Genomic DNA, 24,190 nt, shown 5'->3' with positions numbered 1-24,190 from the left:
CTTTACCATCTCATGTTTATGGCAACTCGTGCAGGGGATATGTGAAAGCAAGGTGATCAGTTAAAGTAATTAACGTGTTACAGCTGTTCAAAATTTCTACTATTTTACTTAAAAGAGGAAGTGTTTATATGAGCATACAGATTACAACATCACACATGTAAAAACAATTGATATCCATTAAAGCACAAGGAGACTGACATTAGAAAGCAAACATCTGAGTATTCATTTAAGATGATTTTTATGTTTTGAAGAATTTTCAAATGTGAAGCTGCCATAAATATTCTTTGGACATCTTGGCATCTGCATACAAATTTGAAAAAGGGTATCTATTTTGAATCCTCACTTCCATCAAGCAGAGTTCGTAAGGTATTCCTAGTGCAAATTGAAAAATAAGGCATTTTAAACGAGAAACTGCATGGATGCATGCAAACAATCTTAGTCATACAATTACTCCAAAAAAGTGAATTTGTTTTTCTAAGAAATTTACAGTTGCTTCTGAGGGCACAGGCGATAAGTGCACATGAGTAAAACTATCCCAGCGGGCAGGATTTTGTCGTTCGGTCCAGAATTTTACCAAAGAGACTCATTTGATCTTCTAGTCCCAAGGTCACTTTCCCAATGTGAATCTGTCGTCGCTGGGTTCTCTTCATGAGCTCCAGCAGACTCTCCACAATGCACTCATCTCCCTCTTCGTATTCCTAAGAGAGAAATGTTCAAGCACTGTGACCCACACGGCTGGACTGTTTTTGACAGTTTCTTTTGCAGACATTTCACGTTAGTGTTTTTGATTTCTTCTCAATCACTACAATATGTTTGTATGATCAAATATTGCATTTCTTTTCATTATTCAAACTCGATTATCCAAAGAAAAATTCCCTCCCAATGGGTTGGAAAAATCTATCTTTAAAATAAGTGTGGTTAGCGATCCCCAGATTCTTATTACAGCCATCGTTAGGCACGGTAATGGCATGAACACAAGCGGTATTAATCCTACCTTCTGAGACTTGGCACATCTCACCCAGCCTTCTTGGAGGTTTGCTAAAAAAAAGGAAAAAAATGTATGGTTAACAAGTTTAAAGGCTAGTTGTGTGTAGCTGTTAAGGAATATTCCCTGCAATTACGATTATCACGGTTGGTTACATACGGTGCGAACGAAGTTCAAAATACATTGCTCCTTATATTAAAATTAATTCGTATATCATAATCGGATGGTTACTTCTTTCAACGTTAAAATAAACACCAACCTTCCAAAGTGTCACGATTTTTCTCAAGGTCTTTCATGGCTTGCTCGTGATTTTCAGCATCGGTTTCAAGTTTGGAAATATCTTCTGAAAACTTGACATTACACTGAAAGTGATTTACAATGAGGTTAAAAGTTTGATCGCATTAAGTCACAAAACAACCAACTAAATGCTTTTAATCGCGCGCAACGTTCATGTTGTGGGAGAAGATAGTTAATTCTGACCAGCTTAAATCGGCAGTTTTCCATCGTAACTTGTTCCCGTTTCCCACATGTCTCATAAATGTTTCTCTCCAGCGCCTGCAGCTCATCTCCTTGGTCTTTGAGTTGCTGCAGAAACTCACTTCTGGCCTCTTGCAACTCTGATTGCAACTGTCCCTGTAACAAATGTGTGCGTGTGTGCATATGGTATAGCAGTCAGAGTAACAGACACTACGATCCCAGTGTCATGGGTCTGATTACTGATTGCACGGTAACAATTACAATTATCCAAGAACAACTTTGTTCTGCTTTAGCTTGGCTAATATAATTAATTGGGGCTGTGGTGTAGTCACCATCAATACTGCGTAGAAAGGCAAAGTTAGATATGGTACTGGCCACGCCAGCCCTGTAAGCATTGGTGGTCTAAATAAGTGGTCGTTCATAGCACTTGCTTACAGTCTTAAGGCCAAATGGAATGTCTATAACATTTAATTGTTTAAATGCACAACTGTGAAATGTACAGCAGTGGACAATAGCAACCTACCCCACTAAACATCTTAATGTGGTACAGTTACATTAGGCGTGGATAATTAAGTACTACCTTTGATGTGCTGAAGTTTTCGATTTCCTGTTGCATCTGACGTGACATTTCTTCCATCTGTCTCCTTTTACTCTTAATGGCTGCAATTTAGAAGAGTTGTCCATTAAATACGTGCACAGTAAATTACTGCAGTCTGTGGATTTACCCGCAGTCGGTGTAAATCTGCATTCTCGTGGATCAAAGTCCAATAGTGTGCGGGTTTTTTTAAAGGTAGCTGTAGGTGAGTTCAGATTGTGCATCTATTGTTGAGTAACCTACATAGAGCCAGTTTTTATTCACAATGATTTCTTCACTTATCACATCATGAAAATCGACTTTTTTTTCATCCGAAGTGCAGAGTTTGTTTTTCACAATTTCTTGCGATGTTGAGAGAGGTTGAAAGAGCACAGGCCTGGGGGGTGTTTGCGCAGCGGCAGAGGCCACATTCACGTGGTTTCCCATGATCACAGCAGGTGCAATGATTGTTTTATTTGACTCCAGCATCTCGGCCCTAATCCTTGAAAATATGAGTAAAGCCCACCCGGGGTGTAAAATATATATGTCTTAATACGTTAGTGCCTACCGATATGCATTGGAACCAATTGCCTTGTGTCTGTACTCAGCAATGGTGAATGATACCGCCTCTCAGGGCTTCATCAGGGCTTCTCTGAGTGATGTACGAATGTACAGGAGCATTTGTAAAATTTAACATGTCATATCGATCAATGTCGCAGCAATTAAGAAATGCGTCTACATGGTCAGGTAAGATGATATACTCTCCCAGCTCCCCTTACCAGCATGTAAGTACAAGTGAGGGTTGTTTGTACCCAATGCTTTTTAAAATAAATTGACATTCTAGAGGATGGGGTATTCATTCTTGCCATCGCCACACGTTTGTGTTATGAAAGCCTCAATTTCAGGCTGGTGAGAAAGTGAGTGGTTATTTAGGCCATATCACGCCGAATAATTCTTACTTCAGAAGCCAACTACTAACCAGTCTGGTTAGTACTTAGCGGATTGTCTGGCAACCATGAACTCTGACCTTATTTAAAAGGAAGGGGGCACTTAACATTCAACGTTAAACTTTAAACTGATATTAGACGCCAAACAGAACTAATCATGAAAAAACTCATTCATGGATTTGGTTAACCATCTTAAATAAGAACTTTGCTGAAAATGTGAAACGCCAAACAGAACAAGTAATGGTAAGTTCTGCTCTTGTCTATCATGTATTCTGCTCTAGCTCTCATTCCCGATGTGAGTCTTTCAAAAATGTTTGACTTAATAATTAACAGGGGGCTCAGTCCCTCTGAATGTTATCGGGGCTGCAGTCTGGAAACAAACACCAGGTGCTGTAGGCTTCGGCTGCAATGTAAAGAGATGGAAGTACCGCAATAGATTATGAAATTCCTCACAGGGGAGCTTTTGAGTGATACACCCTCCGTGCGGGTCTTCTCTGGCTATTCAAATTTCGTCCCACGTGGAAGCTTTCTGGATATATAAAGGGCGTATTAGTCTTAACATTCACAGACTGGGCACCCCTCCCAGGCCTTGGTGATGCCCCAGGCACCACCTGCGATCTCGTGCTTCCTCTCGTTGTACAGCTTCTGTGCCTCCTGCAGCTCGGCTTGCAGCTGTTGCAGAACAGGGGCTGTCTGCTGCATCTCTTGCTCCTTCTGCTCACAGACTTCTGTCACTCGCACCAACTCCTCCTGAACGCAATTGATACAACTTCAAGTGTTATTGCTTCATTGTTTGAGGGTAAAGTATTGGGAGAATGCTGAGATATCATGTTTTCCTGCAAGTGAGATCTGCCAATCAGTATTTACATAACCACAGAAAATGGACATTATTTTCAGGTAACTTTGGGAAAATGGGCTCTAAAACATACAATGAAATGTTTGATTAATCATGTAGATATTAAACTCGATGTAATTCTCATTTTCAGTATTTTTTAAAGCAGTATATTGTGAAAAAAAATCCCAGGATAATATATTTAGAGTATCACTTGCAATGAATGAACATGCATGCAGGCGTGAATAAAACCCCTGTGCACATACACAAACGCACACAACCTATAAGGACGCTACTTCCATTTTCTGTTGGCAGAATACAGATACTCCTGTAAGTGTGGGGGTGGGTGCTGGAGATTAAGAGCACAGACCTCGATGCGTTTGACGCAGGCCGTCAGCTCGCATTCCAGATGACGACACTGCTCCTTTGCTTCTGTCAGGTGCTGCTGCAGACGGGGGATCATCTGGATTTTCTCCGCTATCTCCGTTTGCAGCTGCCTGGACTACACGTTGGAAAAAAAGATGCGTCTTCAGTTCACCTTTTCATTGACATTTGCAAGATTTTGTAAGCTTTTCCAAATGAAATTGAATCTTGTGGAATTCTGGATAGGTTGTAATTTGTTCAATTTCTATAATCCAGGACAGGTGATACGTTTTCAGCTCTGAGATCATTTCAGATGTGTTTATTGCTTTTTGCTTCGATTGTATATTTTATGATAATACAGTGAATGTCCATTTTCTTTTAAGTAGCCCACATACACCATTTTCATTCGTGTGCTATGAAGCAGGGCAATTGCCTGACACATCAGTTACGTACATTTTTTCAATTGACGAATGCCCAGCGTTTTTGTTATTTGTTTGCTTATCTACCACTGCCAACACATCATCGCCAAAATGTACTATTTTATGTTATTTAAAAGTCCCTTTACAAGCTAGTTATTTCTGAAAATGTTTGCTTTTAACACTCAACTGAAGATATATAAACTACTGTCGCTATAACAGGAACTATGTGCATGATTGCACCACCTTATACAAAAAAAAATATTTTAACATACATCTGTAGTGGATTTAACTGAGTCGCAGACGTACTCTTTGGAGGCAACACATATTTATTAACACCAACACATTGACACAAAGGGGTTACTGCCCCTTTACCAGATAACCTATGGTGGTGGACCACCAGGCTGACTACGCTAGTCACTGGGAGTAGCTACAACGGACAGGGCCCTGGCTTGGGTCCTCGTCCACGTGTTGGTGACTTCTTCTCGGACGTAGAACGTAGATCGTAGATCTTCAGATGACAACAGCAAAGCTGAACCCCGGTCCCTGTGCGGAGCCGGTTTACCTGCTCCTGGGTCGTGGCTGGCCCCGCCCTTGGCCACGACCACCTTCGAGAAACCTCCTTGTCGTTTCTCGACCCTTCCCGTAGGATCTCACCATGACACGTGACCACCCCCCAAGCCCTCACCTGGGGCCCCTGTGTAGATCTTACTGGTCACGTGCCTTCCAGGGTCAACCAGAGTGCCATGGCCTTGGGTAACCTCATCCCATGGCTGACACTCTCACACTCCCTCCTGTAGGGGTCGGCACTGCACGCCACGCGTGGTGCCACTGAGCGCTATCCCAGCGCTCACCGAGCCCCCTCTAGGGCTGGTACTACACCCACCTATGGGGTGTCCGCGATGACAATGCATCGCACACCGTGCCTCGCTAGAGCCGGCATTACTCAGTGACATACACGATGTCGCTACATACATGATGTCCACAATGTAAGTACATCGCACGCCGTGCCTCTCTAGGGCCGGCAACACACAGTGACATCCGTGATGTCACTACACATCAATGAAAAATGTAACATTCATTTGGGCATGTGCATTGTAATTAAGCGTGCAGGAAATGTGCCAACCTCATCTGTGAGTTCTCTCTGCTTCTGCGCATCCTTCTCAAGCTGGCCGTCTAGTTGCAGAATGAACTTGTTTGCTTCCACTCTCATTTCCCTGATCTCCATCTGGATACTTTCCTTCTTGGAGATTACCGCCATCCTCACAAAAGATACACAGCGTTATGAAAAGCAGGAGGAATCCTGTAGAGGATTGCATTGTTTAGCAGAAAACGCTCACGAGACAAAATGGATATATGCATTCAACCTTTCAGCAGTCAGAAGCTGCGAATAAAGTTTTGCATTTTGAATTCGTGAGTGGAAAAAGCTCGTGAAATTCCGAGAGTTGTGTGGCTCACCGGTTCCCATCTCGTGTAAAATAAATGTATCCTCTTCTTAACCAAAGCCAAGAAATCTCACCTTTCCTGCCGTGCCTTTGCCAGCCATTCCTTGTGCTCTTCAAGCTGCTGGTTGTAGGAATTCATTACTGCCCTGCCATTAAAATGGGAGATGTGAAAATGTGAACAAAATAAGTCATAATTAGGAAAAAAAAGAATGTGGGGCATGCTAAAAAGGGCTAGGACATGGTATATCCATAGCACGAACAGACTCACACTTATTAATTCATGTTTCACTGCTGCCATCTCACACAGAAATGACTTCATTAGTACATAGAGATGGGCTTTATAATAAGCCGAACATTACCTCTGTGCAACAATGTCACGACTGCCACTTCCATATGAGCATAGTGCCCCTTGTTATCTGACGTAGCCCCTTTTACATCATATAATATAAACAGTTCAGCATAGCGGTGTTACTGACACTTTAAATATGGAATTCAAGATAAAAAGGGTCATCATGGCCAAAGCCGTTGATACTACCTTTGGCCAGTTCCTGCAGCTGTGGTGAACATACACAATAACATTTTTGAAATATTAGACGACAGCCCTTTGTCAATCCACTGCTGGACGAAGGCCTCGCCGTGCCATGTTGGTCATGGGGGTTGTTTGTCCATACTTCAGCACACTGGTCAGTGAGGCTTGGTAAAGATAAGGCCTAGGACTGGTTCGGATATCACTTGCCAATATTGTGAACCGTGACTAGGAATTGAACTCAAGCTGTTTATAGCACAGTGTGAAATCAAAATCGACTGAATTATTTATGGTAAATGATAATTTAAATATACGCAGTTCTGTGTCTGATCATCTTTATTTATATAACAAAAAATTGTGGCATTTGTTCTCTTGTAATGAGAGGTTCAGACAGCATTGCTTTACACACATCAAACACGAACAATTTGACGGGAAGCCAAGTGTCGGCATCGTTCATTCTGCTTTCTCTTTCTGCAGACCGTTAACAAGGGCAGGGTCGTGTGAATGCAAGGGTCAGACGATGCAGCATTGCGTCGCGCGTGGCAGCCTCACTTGCTCTGCTCTTGCGTCTCTCGCATGGATTCCTCCAGATCCACCGTCTCCCGCTGGAGTCGTGCTATCATTTCTGTCTTCTCATCTATAAAAGATCTTGACGCCTGAAACCTGACGAACGTGTAAGCACCAGAATGAAAAGGGGGGTGGAGGGGGTGGAGGCAGTGGAGTAACAAATCATAATGTTTGCAAATGCCCCTAGATGTTACAAAATATTTAGCCATCATTACATGTTAGGTTTGTAAGTATTTTCCTGGAAACTTTGTTTTTTTAAGTCTTTGGAGGCCAAACACAGACAGCCGTCCCATGTCGACAAATGAGCAGATAAGCGTAATGTGCAAACATGATGTGATTTACATGAGGAATGGGAGCTCGGCTGATGTGGAAAGTCGGTAGGAATTAGGTATCATGGGGGAGCGTGTGTGCGTTAGAAACCGAGTCGAACGTGGTGAATCACGCACAGCACCTCCGCTTACATCACAGAATAGTGGCCCTCGTGGGCACCTAGCATAACCTGCAGCCATTTCGATCACAGGTTTACGCCGCGAGGTGTTTGCACAATGTTGACGCTCTCGAATGTAAATATGCGTTGATTAATAATTGTCTCAAGTTGCATTATTAGAATATTTGTTATTCATGTTGGGCGAATTTCATAGCAATCTAAATGCAAATATGTGGCGCGTAATGGTTGCTTTAATGAGATGCATCAGTGTTATTGATGTTAATGAGCGTGCACGATACTTTTGCTTATTTTTTTGCGCGCACTTTTGTCTACTATGTAATCAGAAAATGATGCAAATGTATAGTCTGAATTATGTCTCTATGTTAAAAGGAATGTTACAATAAACCAATGATTATTTCACACCTGTGTAAATGGAACCGTCATATATATTTTAAAAAGGTAGCGATAACACAAAGTATTGTTGCACTCGGTGCATTCAGTTGCAATCAATTCATGACGGCTCAAAGAAATGGATCTTGGCAGTGTGAACATTGCTGACCTTAGCTCCTCCTAGAAGTGATCCCTGATAAATGAGACTCCATCGACCATCCCTGAGACCGCTTCAGTGGGAAGTCCTAAAAGAACCAGTATCGATTGCAGTGTCGATGGGGCCAGTTGTGACCACACAGGGGCCAGGATAACAGCTCTCTATGCTTAAGCTAATTCTAAATGGCCCAATGAGTGTGAAACTGTGAATGTTATTGGTGTCAAATCGAATTGTTAAGCTGTGAAAGTGGCTATATTTTACCAGGCAATGTCCCACCGTCAATGCGTCCTTCACAGCTACACTAACAAAATTGGGATAGCTCTCTGCGTTCTTGTTGTACTGCATGACAAATGTGCTGCTGATAGACTGGCATGCCAAAAGACTCGTGGTACAACCCGAAAACACATCACAGATCTATGCAGCACAACGGCAAAAAACCTACAAATTAGCGCAACACAATTAGTGTTATCAAACAGTGCTTATTTTTAGGAACCAATAATAAGTCTACATTAAATCTTGACTTAAAGCTTTCGTGACTGCAGGAATTCATATTCTTTGGGTCTTTCGGTAAAGTCACGTAGATAGGTTCAAAGAAGATAACCCCCTTTTTCCTGATGACGGCCGCTTGTGTTGTGATCGAAACGTCGTAGTTTTTTGTTATTTTGTTATTTTCTTTGAACCTATCTACGTGACTTTACCAAAAGACCCAAAGAATATGTCTACATTATAGACTGCCAGTACCATCACCCAGACCAGTACACTCACCAAACTTAATAACCAGGCTACATTATAGATTGCCAGTACACTCCAAATAAGAACCAGGCTACAGTCTACATTCGTGGTTTTTTTGTTTTTTATTATTTTTATTCACTTTTTATTTTTCTATCTATGTGACTTTACCGAAAGAACCAAAGAATAGTGTTAATCTAGTTGTAATGTACCTCCACTTAGCAACATGTCTCAAAATGACGTCAAATATAAAATTAGACATGGAGCTCCCAGCTATCAAAGTGCTCACTTTGATAGATTGTACGACTGTATGTGCACTGCTGGGCCACTGGGTTAGTGGGTAGTAGGGGTCGGCACGGTTTGGCTCAAACCACCAAACCGCGGTTTGAACCGAACCAAATCGGTTTGGTTTGGCTCTGTTTGAACTGGTTCGGTTTGGTTTGGGGCTACGAAAACCGACTCGGTTTCGCTCGGACAGGGTGGAACCGGCTCAAACTAGTTTGGTTCAAGCCAACTTAAGAGGTTTGGTTTAGCTTAGTTTGGTTTTGGTTTGGTTTGGTTCAGTCGTCGCTGGTTTGGTTTGGATTGCTCAATTTGAAACCAGTTTGAGTCGGTTCAAACCGTGCCGACCCCTAGTGGGTAGTGCTTAAAGCATCACTTTGATAAGGGCCATTGATTCCAACTTCAGTTCCAGTCTGGGTCATGCTCCAAAACCTGGCACCTCAGAGCGCTTTCAATATGCACTCAACACCCTTAAATGATTTCCTTTGTCAGTGCAACATTGTCCCTCCTCTTTGGTTCTTTCGGTAAAGTCACGTAGATTATCTATCTACGTTATTTTTTTTCCTGAAATAACCAAAGAGTATGGATTCCTGCAGCCACAAAAACTTCAAATGAAGATTGTCCCTCCTACTCACTGTTTAATTGCGTCCTCTCTATTCGCGAGCTCTTTGGCTTCCAGCTCCCGTGCCTGGGCGAGCCTTGCTTCTGTGTCGGAGCGCCGAGCTTGCAGACTCTTCTTCATCTCTTCAGCGTCTGCCATCGCCTTATTCATCTGATGCACAGTTTGGCACGAAAGAGTTGAAGTGAGCTCAGCGAGCATGTCCTCCTGTGCACCGTGGGGTGGAGGTTTTTAGTGTCTGGGTGGCGTGATGCAAATGTTACCTTGGATTGCGTTTCACGGAGGACGCGAATTCTTTCGCCGAGTGTTTGAGATGCGTGTGTCAAGCCCTCGGTTAAGCGTTTGCTGAAAGATAAACAGTAAGATTTATATATATTTGCACGACAACTCTGGCCAATCAAACAAGTATCGGCACTTCAGGAATTTCTGCCGTGATGGGTTTGTTCACACATTGGACTTGCGATCCGGTTCAATCTGCCCGTGCAGCATGCAGTTGGAAACAATGGGCACGTTTCTTAAACTCCACCTCTGTCCACCCAGCAGTGTGAACGTGAACACTGCGGTTAAGTCGATCGCTAGGTTGCTCGTGGTGGCGTAGATATTACGGATACTTCAACCTCTTCCAAGATATGCAGTCAGCGTGGACAAGTAGGCGAATATACCCTCTAGAAGGACTCTCTTGAGCTCCCTCTGGTGGAGGCCCTTCCAGCAACAGTGGCATGAGCGAGTATTTTCGGGACTGCATCCTTTACCGTTCACAACAATTCCAGTACGAGCATTGTTCGTGTTATCTTGCTTAAATAAATTGTAAAAAAAAACATACACAAATGAGCAGCCCGCATGAGCTGGACAAAGTTCATATGTCCATGCCAGTCTATCAACAGGCACATCTAAAGCTCTTTGAACCATATGCAATTAACTAGAGAAGATTGGTTGACATGAAAAAGAAAAATTGTGCTCCACCAGCATAACCTGCAGTTGCTCAACCCTGCAACGTTCAATCACAGGGGCGTATCAAGCATATATTTCATCTGTCACTCATTACTGATTAATCTTCCGCTCGTGCACAGCCATTTAGACTGCGCCCACAAGGACAATTCCCAGGTTATATTTTAAATTATCGCCTAAAACATGCCGTTGACTTCAGACTGCAGAGGCAGCACAAGACTCCGGCTTGTGGTGTGATCACCATTAGAGGAGGCCTTCCCTGTGGACTGGAAGTCTGAGTGTTTTTTTTTATTGTAGAAAAAAATTTACGCAACCCAGCAGCATGCATAATTTGTTAATTGGAATGTAGCGGTGATGTATTATGCATCAGTCGGCTGCGCTTACCCAAAGAACCGTTCTTCTCAGGCAGCTGCTTAGTTCCATCTGCGAACCGTGTATTTGATGACACGACTGCCATTGAAATCCAAACCAATCGATCAAAAATTACCGTGTTCATCCATTACCCATGCCATGTGCGTGTGTGTCACGTGAAACTTTTAAATGCCAGAGTGCAAACTCTTGCAAAACGGCAGCCATATTACAGCCACACCATGGGCAGCTGCCCAGTTAAAGTTGGTGCAATAAGCGGTGAATTTAATGGAAGGTTTGGGTAGTTACTACTCCATTGACTATACGTTGGTGAGACAATACATTAATATGTCGGCAGAAATATAATTTTGCAGGTCCAGAGCTATAATTGGTCATTTAACGGAATTCTTTATTTTCTTATGACCACTGTCATGTGGTCACTGTTGTCGGCTTGGACTACAAGATGGATGGGCAATGGTATTAGAGAAACTTATTCTTGAATCTATCTATGCGGAGCTTTAAACATCCCTGCCTTGTATGCACGGGTGTTCACCGTGTACTCCAGTTTCCTCCCATATACTTAACAGGCATTCATGGATTGGACAAACATCTGAATGCAAGACCCTCGTGAAACGAAGTCTTATGACTCAGTGAGGCTTTTCTGGGTAAATAAGAGGAATAATTATTCACAATTGGTGTCTAGAACACCTAAGTTAAAATATCATAGGCATCCAATGTGGTGTCACAGTAGCTGTACAGCAGCAGCAATATCCAATGATTGTACGATAATTTTAGGCACTAATTAATACAATCTAAATAATCAATAGCCCGATGCCTATTCACTGCTGGATGAGCCTCTCCATGCCGTGTCAGTCATGCGAACTGTTTGTCCATGCTGGTCAGTGAAGGTTGGTGAAGGGGCTTATCGGGTTTGTAGCACAGTGCCCTTAACCAATGTGTGCCACTGCTCTACCCCAAAGTTTGTCATGGGTAGTAGGATATTACACTGGTATCGAGCACATGCTCAGAACCGATTCAGACATTACTCACTGATGGCGTCATTAGATGTGGCTAGAAATCTAACTTAGGTGCCACCGAATTCATAGCGCAAGTGTGAGTAACATTGCATCAATTCTCCACTGCGGTCGACTTAGTCCTTTCAATGGAACAACATTATTTTTTGTGATACTGTGATGGCAGTGGTATGAAAGCACAAAGAGCGATAACTAAAGCACACTCATCAATAACATCGCCTGAAATTGGCGACATTTCTGGCAATGGCATTTCTTCATCGCATAGAGCTTTCTAATAACATTATTTTTGGTGATACTGTGATGGCAGTGGCATGAAAGCTTTCTATTATATATACAGGGACTCTTCTACCGACGAACATTCGACTTACAAACTTTCAGAGATACGAACAAACCTGTCCGTATGTCCAGTTGCCTGTTCCGACCGAGAGTCGTAAGTTCAATCGCCTCGTAATAGATGGCGGTGGTTGTTTGGTGTCATTACCCAGCATTCCCAGAATTTATGCCCAGGCAGAAATTCTGGGAATGCATCTACATCTGCAGAACACAAAAAACCAGTGGCATTTACATCTGCAGGATATCAAGAACCAGTGGCATCTACATCTGCAGAACATGAAGAACCAGTGGCATCTACATCGACAGGAGATTATACAACTTTTAAATCCATTCCACGTGTTTAGTGTAGATGCTGTACAACATGTTTGAAATCGACAGGAGTAAAGTTGGACTTACGAACAAATCGACTTACGAACAGACCTCTGGAACCTAACTCGTTCGTAAGTAGAGGAGTCCCTGCACAGTACGAGCAACCAGCACGTCCTTTAAACGTGACTGTGTCTGTCCCTCCCAGTCAATCGGCCGGCAAAAGTATTATTCTTATTCTTATATATAGTGCTGTATTTCCCCATATTTCTATTCCATTCTCTGTACTGTATATCAAAATGTATTTCTATGTCTCGCTTTTTCTGTTTCTCAATTCCTCTGTCGCCTCTCCTCTCTCCACTTCATCTCGCACATTTATCCACCCACCCCCCTTATCTCTTTCCCTGTGTCTCTCTCTCACCTCTCACCCTTACTATCCTTATTCGCACCTCTCATTTCCCCACCTCAATCTCTCTTGCCTTTTCCTAATCCTCTCTCCCACTGCATATCACGTTCCCACGCTGTCCTTTTTCCGCTTTTCTCTCTTTCTTTCCTATCCGTTGCATGCCATTTTACTCTCTCGCTGCACCTTTCTCCGTCTCTCCATCCTCTGTCTCCCTCCCTCACCTCCCTCCTTTGTTCTAATATAGTATGGTAGTGTGACAGAGACAGTATGATTATATTATAGCATGATATCCTGTACATTTGCGTCGGATACACGCTTGGGGGAGGTGTGACTTCAGCACGCATGAGCCCGGCTTAACGCTTTGGGGATGCGGGTGATGTCATCACGCAGATGTGCGCGGTGACATCACCAACCCCGACGCTTGCGCGCTTTGGAGCGCGGCACCCAGCCAGACAGGAATCCATGCAGATCATCCGGCCATAAATATTACAGGCAGACCTCGCTTCGCGCGACGCCGTAGACTGCCGATTCTCGTTATTGCGCTTTGTCTCCCACCGCTGCCTTATAGAAGTACTGTAGAATACACTCGTGGGTAGATACTTACTGACGTAATAATAAATTATTTTTTATTCATGAAATCATGTTTAACATCTAGATTATTATTGGCGCTCTTACCGATACCTCAATCAAGCTCTCATATATAGCTCATACGAAAGAAACAACACTGTCGGGAACACATCCCCATAAAAATAATGGTATAATGGCCCCTTTTAGTGCTGATTTGATTAGCGCTCACTTCTCCAGGAACGCACCTTGAGCACTAAGCGAGGTCTGCCTGTATTCTCATATACTACGAGTATGATTATAATCAATACCAATACCTGCCATTCGCCACTAAGTGACGGTAACGTCACCACGGCGCCTGTGCCAGGCCAGGTGCACTTTGAGGCCACGTGAAGTGTCGAAGGCTCGCTGACAGGTCTCGGGACAGATCCTGCAGGTGCCATACTTTGGCTGACTGAGATGACCGGTAAGATGCAACAGATAATCTCTCACACACACACACATATTCTTCTTCTTGGTTCTTTCGGTAAAGTCACGTAGAAGGGAAATAATAAAATAAAAATAAAACATAATACAATAATTCTCACGACGTTTCGGCCACAACGCAAGCAGCCGTCCTCAGGTGAAGAATGAAACACCACCAAGCTTGGAGCGTATATTTGTACATATATATTTGTATATATATTTACGCTCCAAGCTTGGTGGTGAGAATTATTTTATTATGTTTTATTTTTATTATTTTATTATTTCCCTTCTACGTGACTTTACCGAAAGAACCAAGAAGATGAATCCCTGCAGTCACGAAAGCTTTCAATCTAAATGTATACACATTCTTGTTAGTGCAACCGCTCTGCTGCGAGTGGCTTCTTGCACCTGCGTTTGCGCAGCTCCTGCTGCTGCTGGTTCCCCTGCTCCTGCCGTGCCGTTCCCCGCACGCGAGCCGCCTCCAGTAGCGCCAGCGAACCCTGCACGCGACTCAGCAGCTACAAGGCGCACGACGCTAATGAGGCTCCAGGCAGCCTTCGAGGTGATCTCAATATATAGTGCAGATATGGTTGCCACCTTTGAGGTATATATGTATTTAATATAAAAAAAAATTAACCCGTAAAAACAATGTTTTTCACTATAAATCCTTTATATGCGTGGCATCGATTTTATTTTATTATTCATTTCTGTTTTTCTTGAGTAAGAGTTTCATTTTTATCACATTGGTATTTTAAATTAAATATGAAAAAAAAAAATTCCTAAAAAATGGAAAATTTTGGACATTTTTTTTCACGAAAATAAATTGTCACGCACAACGAGTCTGTGTGCAAAATGTCAGCTCGATTGGATCACGGGAAGTGGGTTTAAAAACGACCGAGAGATTTGCACGGTCGTAAGCGCGCAAGCAAGCAAGAAAGTGAACTTAATATAAAGGATTTAAAAACTGGGACGTATAATTTGGAAGACGAATATTTCTCAATGATGGAGGTGGTGGTGGGGGGGGAGCTATTGTACATGTACACGCATCAGGCTGAGTGCTGCGTTGTTAAGCAAATGTCAACATCTGGTGACTTTTAATGTCATGGGAAGACTTATAGATTTCAAAAGACAGCTTCGATAAAAAAACGGGACGATCCTGGGAACATTTCTTGTTATGTGTGCGAAGAAGGATTCTGTGTCAAAGTCGAGGTTTAAAAAATATATATAATGTATACATAAATAAGTGCTGCGTGGACTGTTATTGTCGATGTTGCTTGAAATGTTTGCAAAAAAATTAAGCTATCAACATATTTCTGGATGAAAGTCTCCCCCATGCCTTGTCAGGCATGTGATTTTATTGGACCATACTTCCCTACTCTAGTTAGTGTGGTTGATGAAAGGGGGGTGGGGCCCAGGACAAGTACAGATATCGCTCATCACTGATGTTAACCGCGGCTGGGAATTGAAGTCAGGGTTTACGAGTGGTAGGATATAATTTTGGTAAACAGCACATGCATTTTATCTCATCGTCCAAGAATAAAAACACTCTTTTTATTGATGTCCAACTTTGTTCAGTGTTTTCATGGGACAGGAAAATGCACATTGTAAGCCCCCCCCCCTGCCGTCACAAGATAATCTTGAATACATTTTGAACAAAAAAAGTGTTCTTCTTTCCACATGTTTTTTTAATTTACACAGGAGTAAACTGCTATCGGTGTGTACCTGATACTGGTTATCGAGTCTGCATTGTTGGTCACTCAGCTCCTTAGTCACTTGCTCCACATCCTTTCTTTTCTCTGCATTCATCTCCCTCTGTGCTCCCACGAGCCTCTTCTCATTCTCCATCTGCTACCAAACACGCGGAGATACATTCGATGTAATTTACATAAAATTAATAATTCATGGTTTTTGTGAATCAAAAGTGCATGCATCCAGTGCTTATGGTTTTACTGTACACACCAGCCTATAAAATGTTAACGGTGAGAATGGGGATATGTTATTTTATTATCCAACTTAGAGTGCAGAGTTAGATTTATGAAAATACTTTTTCAAAAGCATACTTTTCTCCTTTTATTTCAATTCTATTCCAATTGTGTACTGTGTTACCGAAGTAATTTCAAAAGATGAAGAAATGTCCAATGGGAGCTCTCAGAGCAGTGTATCACCGCATCATGAAGAATAACTAGTGGAAGGTGAAATCAAATAACTACTTCAGAGATCCATCAAAGTGACCTTTTATGCACGCTAGGGTCTGACACTTTCCCATTTATTATAGTGATTTTCTTCACATGGCAATATTTATAATTACCAGAGCTGTAATTTTGGCAAGTTAATTGAAGCGTATTTCAAAAGTATATTTTTTGTGTTTGCAGTAATTGGTGCCTGAGCTGAGACCACTGTGACTGAGAACCTGGTTAATCATGGTTTGGTGAAATCTAGATATGAACCCGGGACATCAGCAGTGCACTGACCTCTGTGCCAACCACCCCTACAGTTTTATAAAAACACAAAATAGTAATGTGACCTCTTTAAGAATTCCCTCCTTATTCAGTGCAAACTGGGCTCTTTCTTGAGCCATGGCCTTCAGCAAGTCTTCCCGTGCCACCTCCAGTCGACTGATGGTCTCTCTTGACTCTTGAATTTGCTTGTGTGTGTCATTGAGTGTGATCTGCATGTTGGCTCGTTCTGACATCTGTTCATTGAGTCGGTATATTATTTCATCTTTTTGTGATTGCCATTTTTCCAATTCAGGCCTGCAAAAGGGAATGCAAAAATATACACGTTATAACCAAGGCTGCATAATATGAACTATTCATGTAATACGTGGTTACTGTGCGACAGAGCATGATGTTTTTGGTACGTGACATTTTCTTGGCATTGGTAGACATCTGAAAATTGTTGAAAAAATAATTATTGATATGATTTAACTCCAGCACATTAAAAAAAGTAAAATATCTCAAAACATTGTGGGAATATTTTTTTTACAGTTTTTAGACTGTGTAGGAAAAGTTTTACTTTCACAATCTTTTTGCTGGTGTTAAGAAAATAGCATGGCATTTACACTTTTATAACTTGAAATCAGCCTTATTATGAGTTTAATAAGAACAAAAAGCACTTCAACTCATTTGAACAGTCCCTTTGTGAATTTGGTAAGGGCATGCTATATCTCGGAAAAGTCGTGCTCGTGTTTTTCCCCATTTAATTCCAAACGCTAAATGAGCATAACAAACACGTGCATTGCTATCCGCCGCAATAACATTTTGACGATAGCAGAACTACCATTCACGTTGTATTCGGTATACCAGATACAAAAAAATGCTGCCTTCTATTTATTTCTTTCGTGTACAATATTTGAAATTCTGTAATGTGTTTTTGTTAGCTGTTAATATTCTACATGCATGTTTCAAATGATTTTTTTGTAACAATAGACTGACATCAGTGCAGAATTGTCATTTTCCAAAAAATTATGTTTCTTTTGCAGCTCCTGAATTTCTTCCAAGGTTGCGCTCAGTCCATGCCGCAGGTTTTTGAGCTCTGCTGAATTCGTGTCTCGCGCTGCCGAGACTGCAGCTGGAACAGACAAAGCATTGTCACAACCTTGAAAGCTTCATCCAGAGTGAACGCAAACATGCCTATGCAATTATCTATTTGAAGTATTTCTTAAAAATGAATTACTTCATTCTGTATCAATTGCAAAGCACAAGAATGATGTACTCAAGAAAGACTTATTTACATTTGTAAATTACATTACTTGAAATTAATCGAATCATGAAAACACAAAAAGCTTATTTTGACTGAATATGCTTAATGTGGAAGAGGTCCCTTTAGCTTTGTTTAAAAACAGAATTAAGCTTGTTTTTTTTCGAGGGATTTTTTTCAGGTCATACATCAATTTGTCATCAGAAGCCTAATGTATTGCATACCTGTGGTGTTTTATGTGACCAATATCACACATTCCAATAAACTTTATGATTCATTAACCGTCCTCAGATCCATTAACAGCTCACAGATCGTAAGGTCAAGTGCACGAGGTCCGGAACACTCCTTTACACGCGCGGCATGCTACCGTGCCACTACGCACCGGCTCTTTCCCGGCTGATTTCATTTGGAATGGTGTGGAGCTTTTGCCTGAGCAGGCTCGCTTTTATGGTTTCCACTTCCAATCGATCATGAGCATGTCTTCTTTTTGCATCCTGCAGTAATGCACAAAAAAACCCGCAGGATCAAAACCATTGGGGTGGATATTCTATTCAACTATCCGTTACACCTCGTGATCGACATACACATAAAGCATTTTTTTACATGGGGACTATAAAATGTGTATAAATTGCTCAAACTAAAACAAAGCTATGGGAAGAGAGGCTTGTTTAAATGCAGTCACAACGTTGTTTGTGATTTTGTGGCGCGTGGAAGCAAGTTATTTTACAGAATGCTCTGCCGGCCAGCCCTATGCAATGTTTTCACAGAGGCACCCCCATCCACACGACGGTAGTGACAACAGCAGTTGGGGTGACAGAAGGAGAAGACGTGGCCATCATTATCGGCTCTGTGACCCACACGTGGTCTCATGGTGTAGTCCCTGCTATTTTGTTGGCCTCCAACCCTCCCATGCTCACTCACGTTTTCTCTACCCACCGTAATTTGCGGTGTCATCACCGTGTCCATATGTTGCACTTAAAGCCGTTATGAGCCAAACTATCGACCTACTGCCATGGCTTATGAGCGACATAATTTTTTTTAAAGTTCAAAGTGAATGCTATGTATTCCCGTCTACTAATTATTGCTGTGTAATGACAGAGTGCCATGCACTGTCTAGCATAACAACATTGTACCTTACCCCTTCTAAAATGTTAATCTGCGACTAAATTGTTTCTCTAAATGGAATTTCATCTTCATTTTCCTGAACATTGTTATTGGCTCTGAATTGGGAATAAATGGCATAATTCAGGAAGTTTTATGCTTTGGATTAATGCCATGTGAAGGTAACCGAAGCAAGACTAACAAACCCAGTGTCCATGGAATTTATGATTATCCATATCAGATACATGAAATCCAACATTAAGAATATCTCTGTTAGGGCAAGATCAAACTAAAACTATAACCATTATGAGAGCATTGTTGTAATCTAAATTTGGACAGTTTTCTAGTGTGGTAGGTTTTAATATGACTTTGAAAAGTTGTAAAATCACAGTTGAATATTGTGTCTTTTGTCACAGCATAGAACTGGGAGTAAAAATAGCCACACTAAATCACAGGTTTGCATTCCTATATAATTTTTTTGCCAACGTGTCACATTGTAGAGGTAGCATTTATATGCAAAGAAAATCTTTTCTGACCTTCATCGGAAGCAGCAATTTAGAAAAAATAAGTCTTGTTCTTAATATTGCAATTATTTCAGCTGTTTTGTCTCCTCGACTGCAGTGTGTGGGTGTAATGATTCATTCCATTTGACCTACGGTATTTTAATGGATAGTTGTTTAGAATGAACGAATGCGGGATATATATATTATACTTTCTTGATTTGAAGCTTTCGTGACTGCAGGAATCCATACTCTTTGATTCTTTCGGTAAAGTCACGTAGGTTTAAAATAAAATAAATCACAATGTTTCGGGCGCAACACAAGCGTCCATCATCAGGTGGGAAAGCCGTGGTCTGCATGGTCTTATTTTGGAATGCAGGCCATGCTTTCCCACCTGATGATGGATGCTCGTGTTGCGCCCGAAACGTGGTTATTTATTTTATTTTATACCTACGTGACTTTACCGAAAGAACCAAAGAGTATACTATACTTATGTATGTTTCATATCAGGAAATGCATTTTTTAATCCTTACAAGTTCTTCCATGGCTATGGCAATTTCTTCAAAGTGACTAATTTCCTCTTCCTGAAATCCATGCTCATCCTTCTTGAGATGATGTGCTGAGACGAGACAAAAACATAAAACGATTGGTTAGAAAAGTACAAACCGGCACCGTGATTTAAACAAAAATGCAACCATACATGTTCTGCTATGAGTAATTATTACAGCAATTATATAAACACACCATCGAATTTATTAAAATAATTCACCTCCACGATCCCTTGAGATGGAAAGAGTAATATTCGTGTTACGTGGCACACACAGCAAACACGGAATGACACATACACCCACCGACATTTGAACGTACTCTTTGTTTTTTTTGGTAAAGTCACGTAGGTAAAACATTAAAATAAAGGAAATCAAGACGTTTCGGAGGCAACACAAGCTTCCGTCTTGTGTTGCCTCCGAAATTACTGGATCAAGTGAAAAAAAAAGTATGAATACTTGCAGTCACGAAAACTTCAAATCTAGAATTGACATTTGAACGTTTTCAATAAGTATGTACACACATGAACATTGTGCTCAGTCACTGAATTAACGTTTTAATTAACTTCCAAAAAAAAAACTAAGAGCAGCTAGCGAGCTGAGCACCGCGTGCTGTCGCATTACCAAGCGTTCACTATATCGGGCAAAATTTAAAAAAATTACTTTTGCCGTGGGCTAAGTCGCGGTGATGCGCACACGGTGCTAGCGAGGCATGGCTCGCAAACAGTTTCTACAAACACACAGCAACGAAATAAATTATACCTGACAGAAAGAGCTCCGTTGCCTTGCGGGCTTATTCCAGCCATAGATGGAATTACTGGATACACATTACTGCACAAGACTCCTTGGAGCTGTGAGTAAGCGTGCGGCGTATTTAGTACACGCTTTAGCCACATTGTAATAATAATGGGTTTGTGAACGATGGGGGTCTTAAGTCGCATGTCACATACCGAGGTCGCGCAAGTGCTTAAGGACACTTTTCAAAGTTGGTAAATCCACGCCCGAAGCCATTTTCAGCCCTTAATGACGATGTTACTCTATTACATTTCTCTAGCTAAATCTCCGAGGGTTGTACGGGTTTTTTCTTTTCTCAGCCAAAGCTTTACGGTTGCCAAGCAACTTCCCCCCCTTATTCTAACACGGAAGCTACCAATGGCCAATAGACCTCTTCACTTCGCAAACAATGCCAACTGCACCCTGCTGTAGCATGCAGGGGAGTGGGGGCCAATTCATAGCCTGTAACAACAGACTGTGTGTGTTGGGGGCGCAAGTTGGTTGTTTGACTTGCATCCCACTGGGATTTTTGCACACAGCGTTGGTGTACGGTGTTTTTTTCTGCAATATTTTGCTGTCTTTTCTTGGATTTTCTGTTTGCACTCAGTTACATATTCACTTTAAGATGTTTTTTGTTTGTTGCGGTTGCACCCGATTCAAGAGCCGAATGGCTCACAGGGCTATACCTAATAAATGAACTTGAACTTGAAGTGAAAACCACAACCAGGCCGCCTTTGTCTCTTCCCAGTGGCGATGTTAACGACGCACAGCGCACCGGCAACTCATTTGAGGTTGAGTTCCACCTCGGGGAGGCCCAGAACACGTTCAGATAATCGTCGTCGGTGTTGACCGTGAGCGGCCACTCGCAATGAACACCCATGCGCACGCACGCACGCGCACACGCGCGCGTTCACACACGTGCACACATATACCCACACGATTGCATAGTTGATTTTATTGTGGCATTTCCAAATGCCAATCTTAACATTTGAATTTAAATAATGATGCTATTTTTCATACACCTTCTGATGTATACACTTTTATTTAGAATACACAGTACGATACTTTTATTTGCAAAGACGTAACTACATTGGAACCACAATTAAACTATACTCTTAGGTTTTTTCGGTAAAGTCACGTAGGTAAAAATAAAAATAAGAGAAAATATAATAGAAATAGAACTATAAATGACGACGTTTCGGAGGCAACACAACTCTCCGTCATCAGGTGGGACCGTCACAGCTAAATTTACTGTATCAAGCTTCAAATCTAGAACCACAATTAAAGTTTGCTTGTGTAGCCGGTCCGCTCTGTCGCCCTCTCCTCCCGTCGCGAATCCTTGTGCAGGGGGTGACACGCCGGCCACATAGACAACAACACCAACAATAAAACAAAATAAAGTTTGGAGACGATGAGCAGTGACTGAGCGCTGTGTTCTGTCCTGCCGAGAGGTGGGTCACTCCTCAACAGCTGAGCATCAGGGGATTTTGTGAAACGGCAAAACTTTATTTTAAAAGTCGTCTGCAGGAGGGCATTGCGTATCTGCAATAGCAATCGGAGATACCCTCCATGTCACAGTACCAAGTCCGCCCAAATCGCAATTATGATAACAGCCGCTTATCATATCGAACATTGAAACATATTTTTTAACAAACATTTAACCAGAAACATTTTTCATATCTAACGTTAGGCATCTGCCCGAAACATCTGTAGCACCTCCTACAGCCCCTGATAATAATGCTTAAACAAAAAATACGCACTTTTAATAATTACATTTTCTATACGATTATATTAACAAGAGAAATCATATTTTACTGACAATGAACATATAAAAAATTCTTTCTTATACCCAAATCAGGAATGTAATCTGTGAAAAAACACCCCAGTAGCTCAATGTTACAATTAAGCTCTAAGGCTGCCAATTTGTGCCTTCCCAATGAATAGTCTCCCGCAACACAATGCCAAATGTTAAAAACTTTTCCAAACAACTGCTTCAAAGTTTTTGATCACCAAAACACTTTAATCATCTTCCAACTCCGTTATCTATTGATTGGAGTTGGATTGATAAAAAATAAACAAGTAATTAACACACTCTTGATCTGAAGTTTTCGTGACCGTAGGAATCCATACTCTTTGGTTCTTTCGGTAAAGTCACGTAGGTAGAAAAAATAATAAAAGATCACGACGTTTCGATCGCAACAACAAGCGACCGTCTTCAGGTGAGAGAATCAGACTGCTGTAGACGAGGCATTAATGGTCTATTATTATTGATATTAATGATGTATTATTAATGATAATATGATTCGTATTAGTAATGATCTATTATTTTTTCTACCTACGTGACTTTACCAAAAGAATCAGAGAGTAAGTAATTAACACTCGTAATAATAATAATATAAAAACTCACCACGAGGCGCGACGTCATCTTATTATTCGATTTCTCCGCGCAAAAAACAGCAAACAAAAAAAATTAAGTGAACATCTCCATACCTGTCAACCCCTTATCAGTGCCTACCTTAATGCAGACTAATTCAAATATCGACGTTCATCCTACAAAGTCCCATAACAAGGGAGAGAAAACACAAACAAATAGACAAAAACATTTCTGTTGTTGCCCGTATTGAAACGGCTGTACGTCGTATGGAGCTGAAAACTCAATTTCCCTGTACAATAATACGGGGTAAATCGTGTGGGTTGACATGTATGCATCTCCTACCTGCAATAGTAATCAGAAACACCCTCTACTACACAACACCGCAGCTCAATTTCTCCATCAATGGGATTGAGTGCCAGTGTTAATATTCTCCACTCAATTATGCATATTTTATACGTAGAAATCTACTTTAATATCAATGTCTTAATTGTGCATATCATCATTACCACCAACAACTCAATCAACAGTCGATTAACGTTACCGTGTTCCTGTCAGTCGATTGAAACTCAAGTAATATCAGTTGAACAGTTATATATTATTGGAGCTAATGCAACGTGCAGCTTACCTGACACCAAGTCCGCCCACATCTAAATTGGTGAGTGTACCTCGTACTCTACCGTCCACGTGGGGCTATGGATCCAATCCCTGATCACCGTCGCATTCACTTATAATAGTAATAACAAAGACGTACCTGGTTACCCGCAGCTATGCACAATCATAAACGCGTGATTCATCACGGGTGAGCTCACACCAGCTACACTTGGAACTGTTTCCCCGACAGTTAAAGGTCTGCTGAATAGGCAACTTTTTATTATTGGGAAACTCAGTAATCAATGGCTTATCACATGAGTTACTTATAAATGTCGGCATTCATTTGTCTTTTGGCACACTACTCTGGTGCTACTCGGGCACTATTCTTGTTTGCCAATTCTATTGTGTTGATAGAGTATTTTTGGGAATTGCAATAAAGGCTTACAAATTTACATTCTAAACTTTA

General features: G+C 41.5%; 1 protein-coding gene across 3 annotated transcripts; it reads right to left on the bottom strand.

Moving 5' to 3' along the window:
- Position 1: 1 nt before the first annotated feature.
- CCDC175 (coiled-coil domain containing 175) lies at positions 2-23,969 on the bottom strand. 3 transcript variants are annotated; one of them, XM_078596269.1, is made up of 19 exons: positions 23,885-23,969; positions 19,974-20,059; positions 18,222-18,333; positions 17,575-17,710; positions 16,665-16,893; positions 15,863-15,985; positions 14,549-14,658; positions 10,000-10,081; positions 9,753-9,889; positions 7,118-7,228; positions 6,114-6,185; positions 5,721-5,856; positions 4,186-4,317; positions 3,595-3,733; positions 2,043-2,122; positions 1,466-1,618; positions 1,245-1,347; positions 995-1,038; positions 2-698 (listed from the first exon to the last, which is right to left on the bottom strand). In XM_078596269.1, exons 2-19 carry the CDS (start codon positions 19,983-19,985, stop codon positions 531-533), a joined length of 2,079 nt encoding a protein of 692 aa, XP_078452395.1. In that variant the 5' UTR covers positions 19,986-20,059; positions 23,885-23,969; the 3' UTR covers positions 2-530. The 3 variants fall into 3 exon arrangements, with proteins under 3 accessions (XP_078452395.1, XP_078452393.1, XP_078452396.1); XM_078596267.1 differs by lacking the exon at positions 23,885-23,969 and adding an exon at positions 20,936-21,100; XM_078596270.1 differs by lacking the exons at positions 18,222-18,333; positions 23,885-23,969 and adding an exon at positions 20,936-21,060.
- Positions 23,970-24,190: the final 221 nt, after the last annotated feature.

Source organism: Lampetra planeri, chromosome 7, assembly GCF_965212315.1.
Source record: "Lampetra planeri chromosome 7, kcLamPlan1.2.h2, whole genome shotgun sequence".
Taxonomy (NCBI): Eukaryota; Metazoa; Chordata; class Hyperoartia; order Petromyzontiformes; family Petromyzontidae; genus Lampetra; species Lampetra planeri.
This window is presented reverse-complemented; position numbering and strand designations above follow the sequence as displayed.

Excerpts from the sequence above, each read along its gene's own strand:
- CCDC175 (XM_078596267.1), bottom strand. The coding sequence starts at position 20,996 with ATGGCTTCGGGCGTGGATTTACCAACTTTGAAAAGTGTCCTTAAGCAC. Across the intron at positions 3,734-4,185 it reads CCTGCGTCAAACGCATCGAG|GAGGAGTTGGTGCGAGTGAC; the intron begins GTCTGTGCTCTT and ends AATTGCGTTCAG. Across the intron at positions 1,619-2,042 it reads AAAACTTCAGCACATCAAAG|GGACAGTTGCAATCAGAGTT; the intron begins GTAGTACTTAAT and ends CATTTGTTACAG.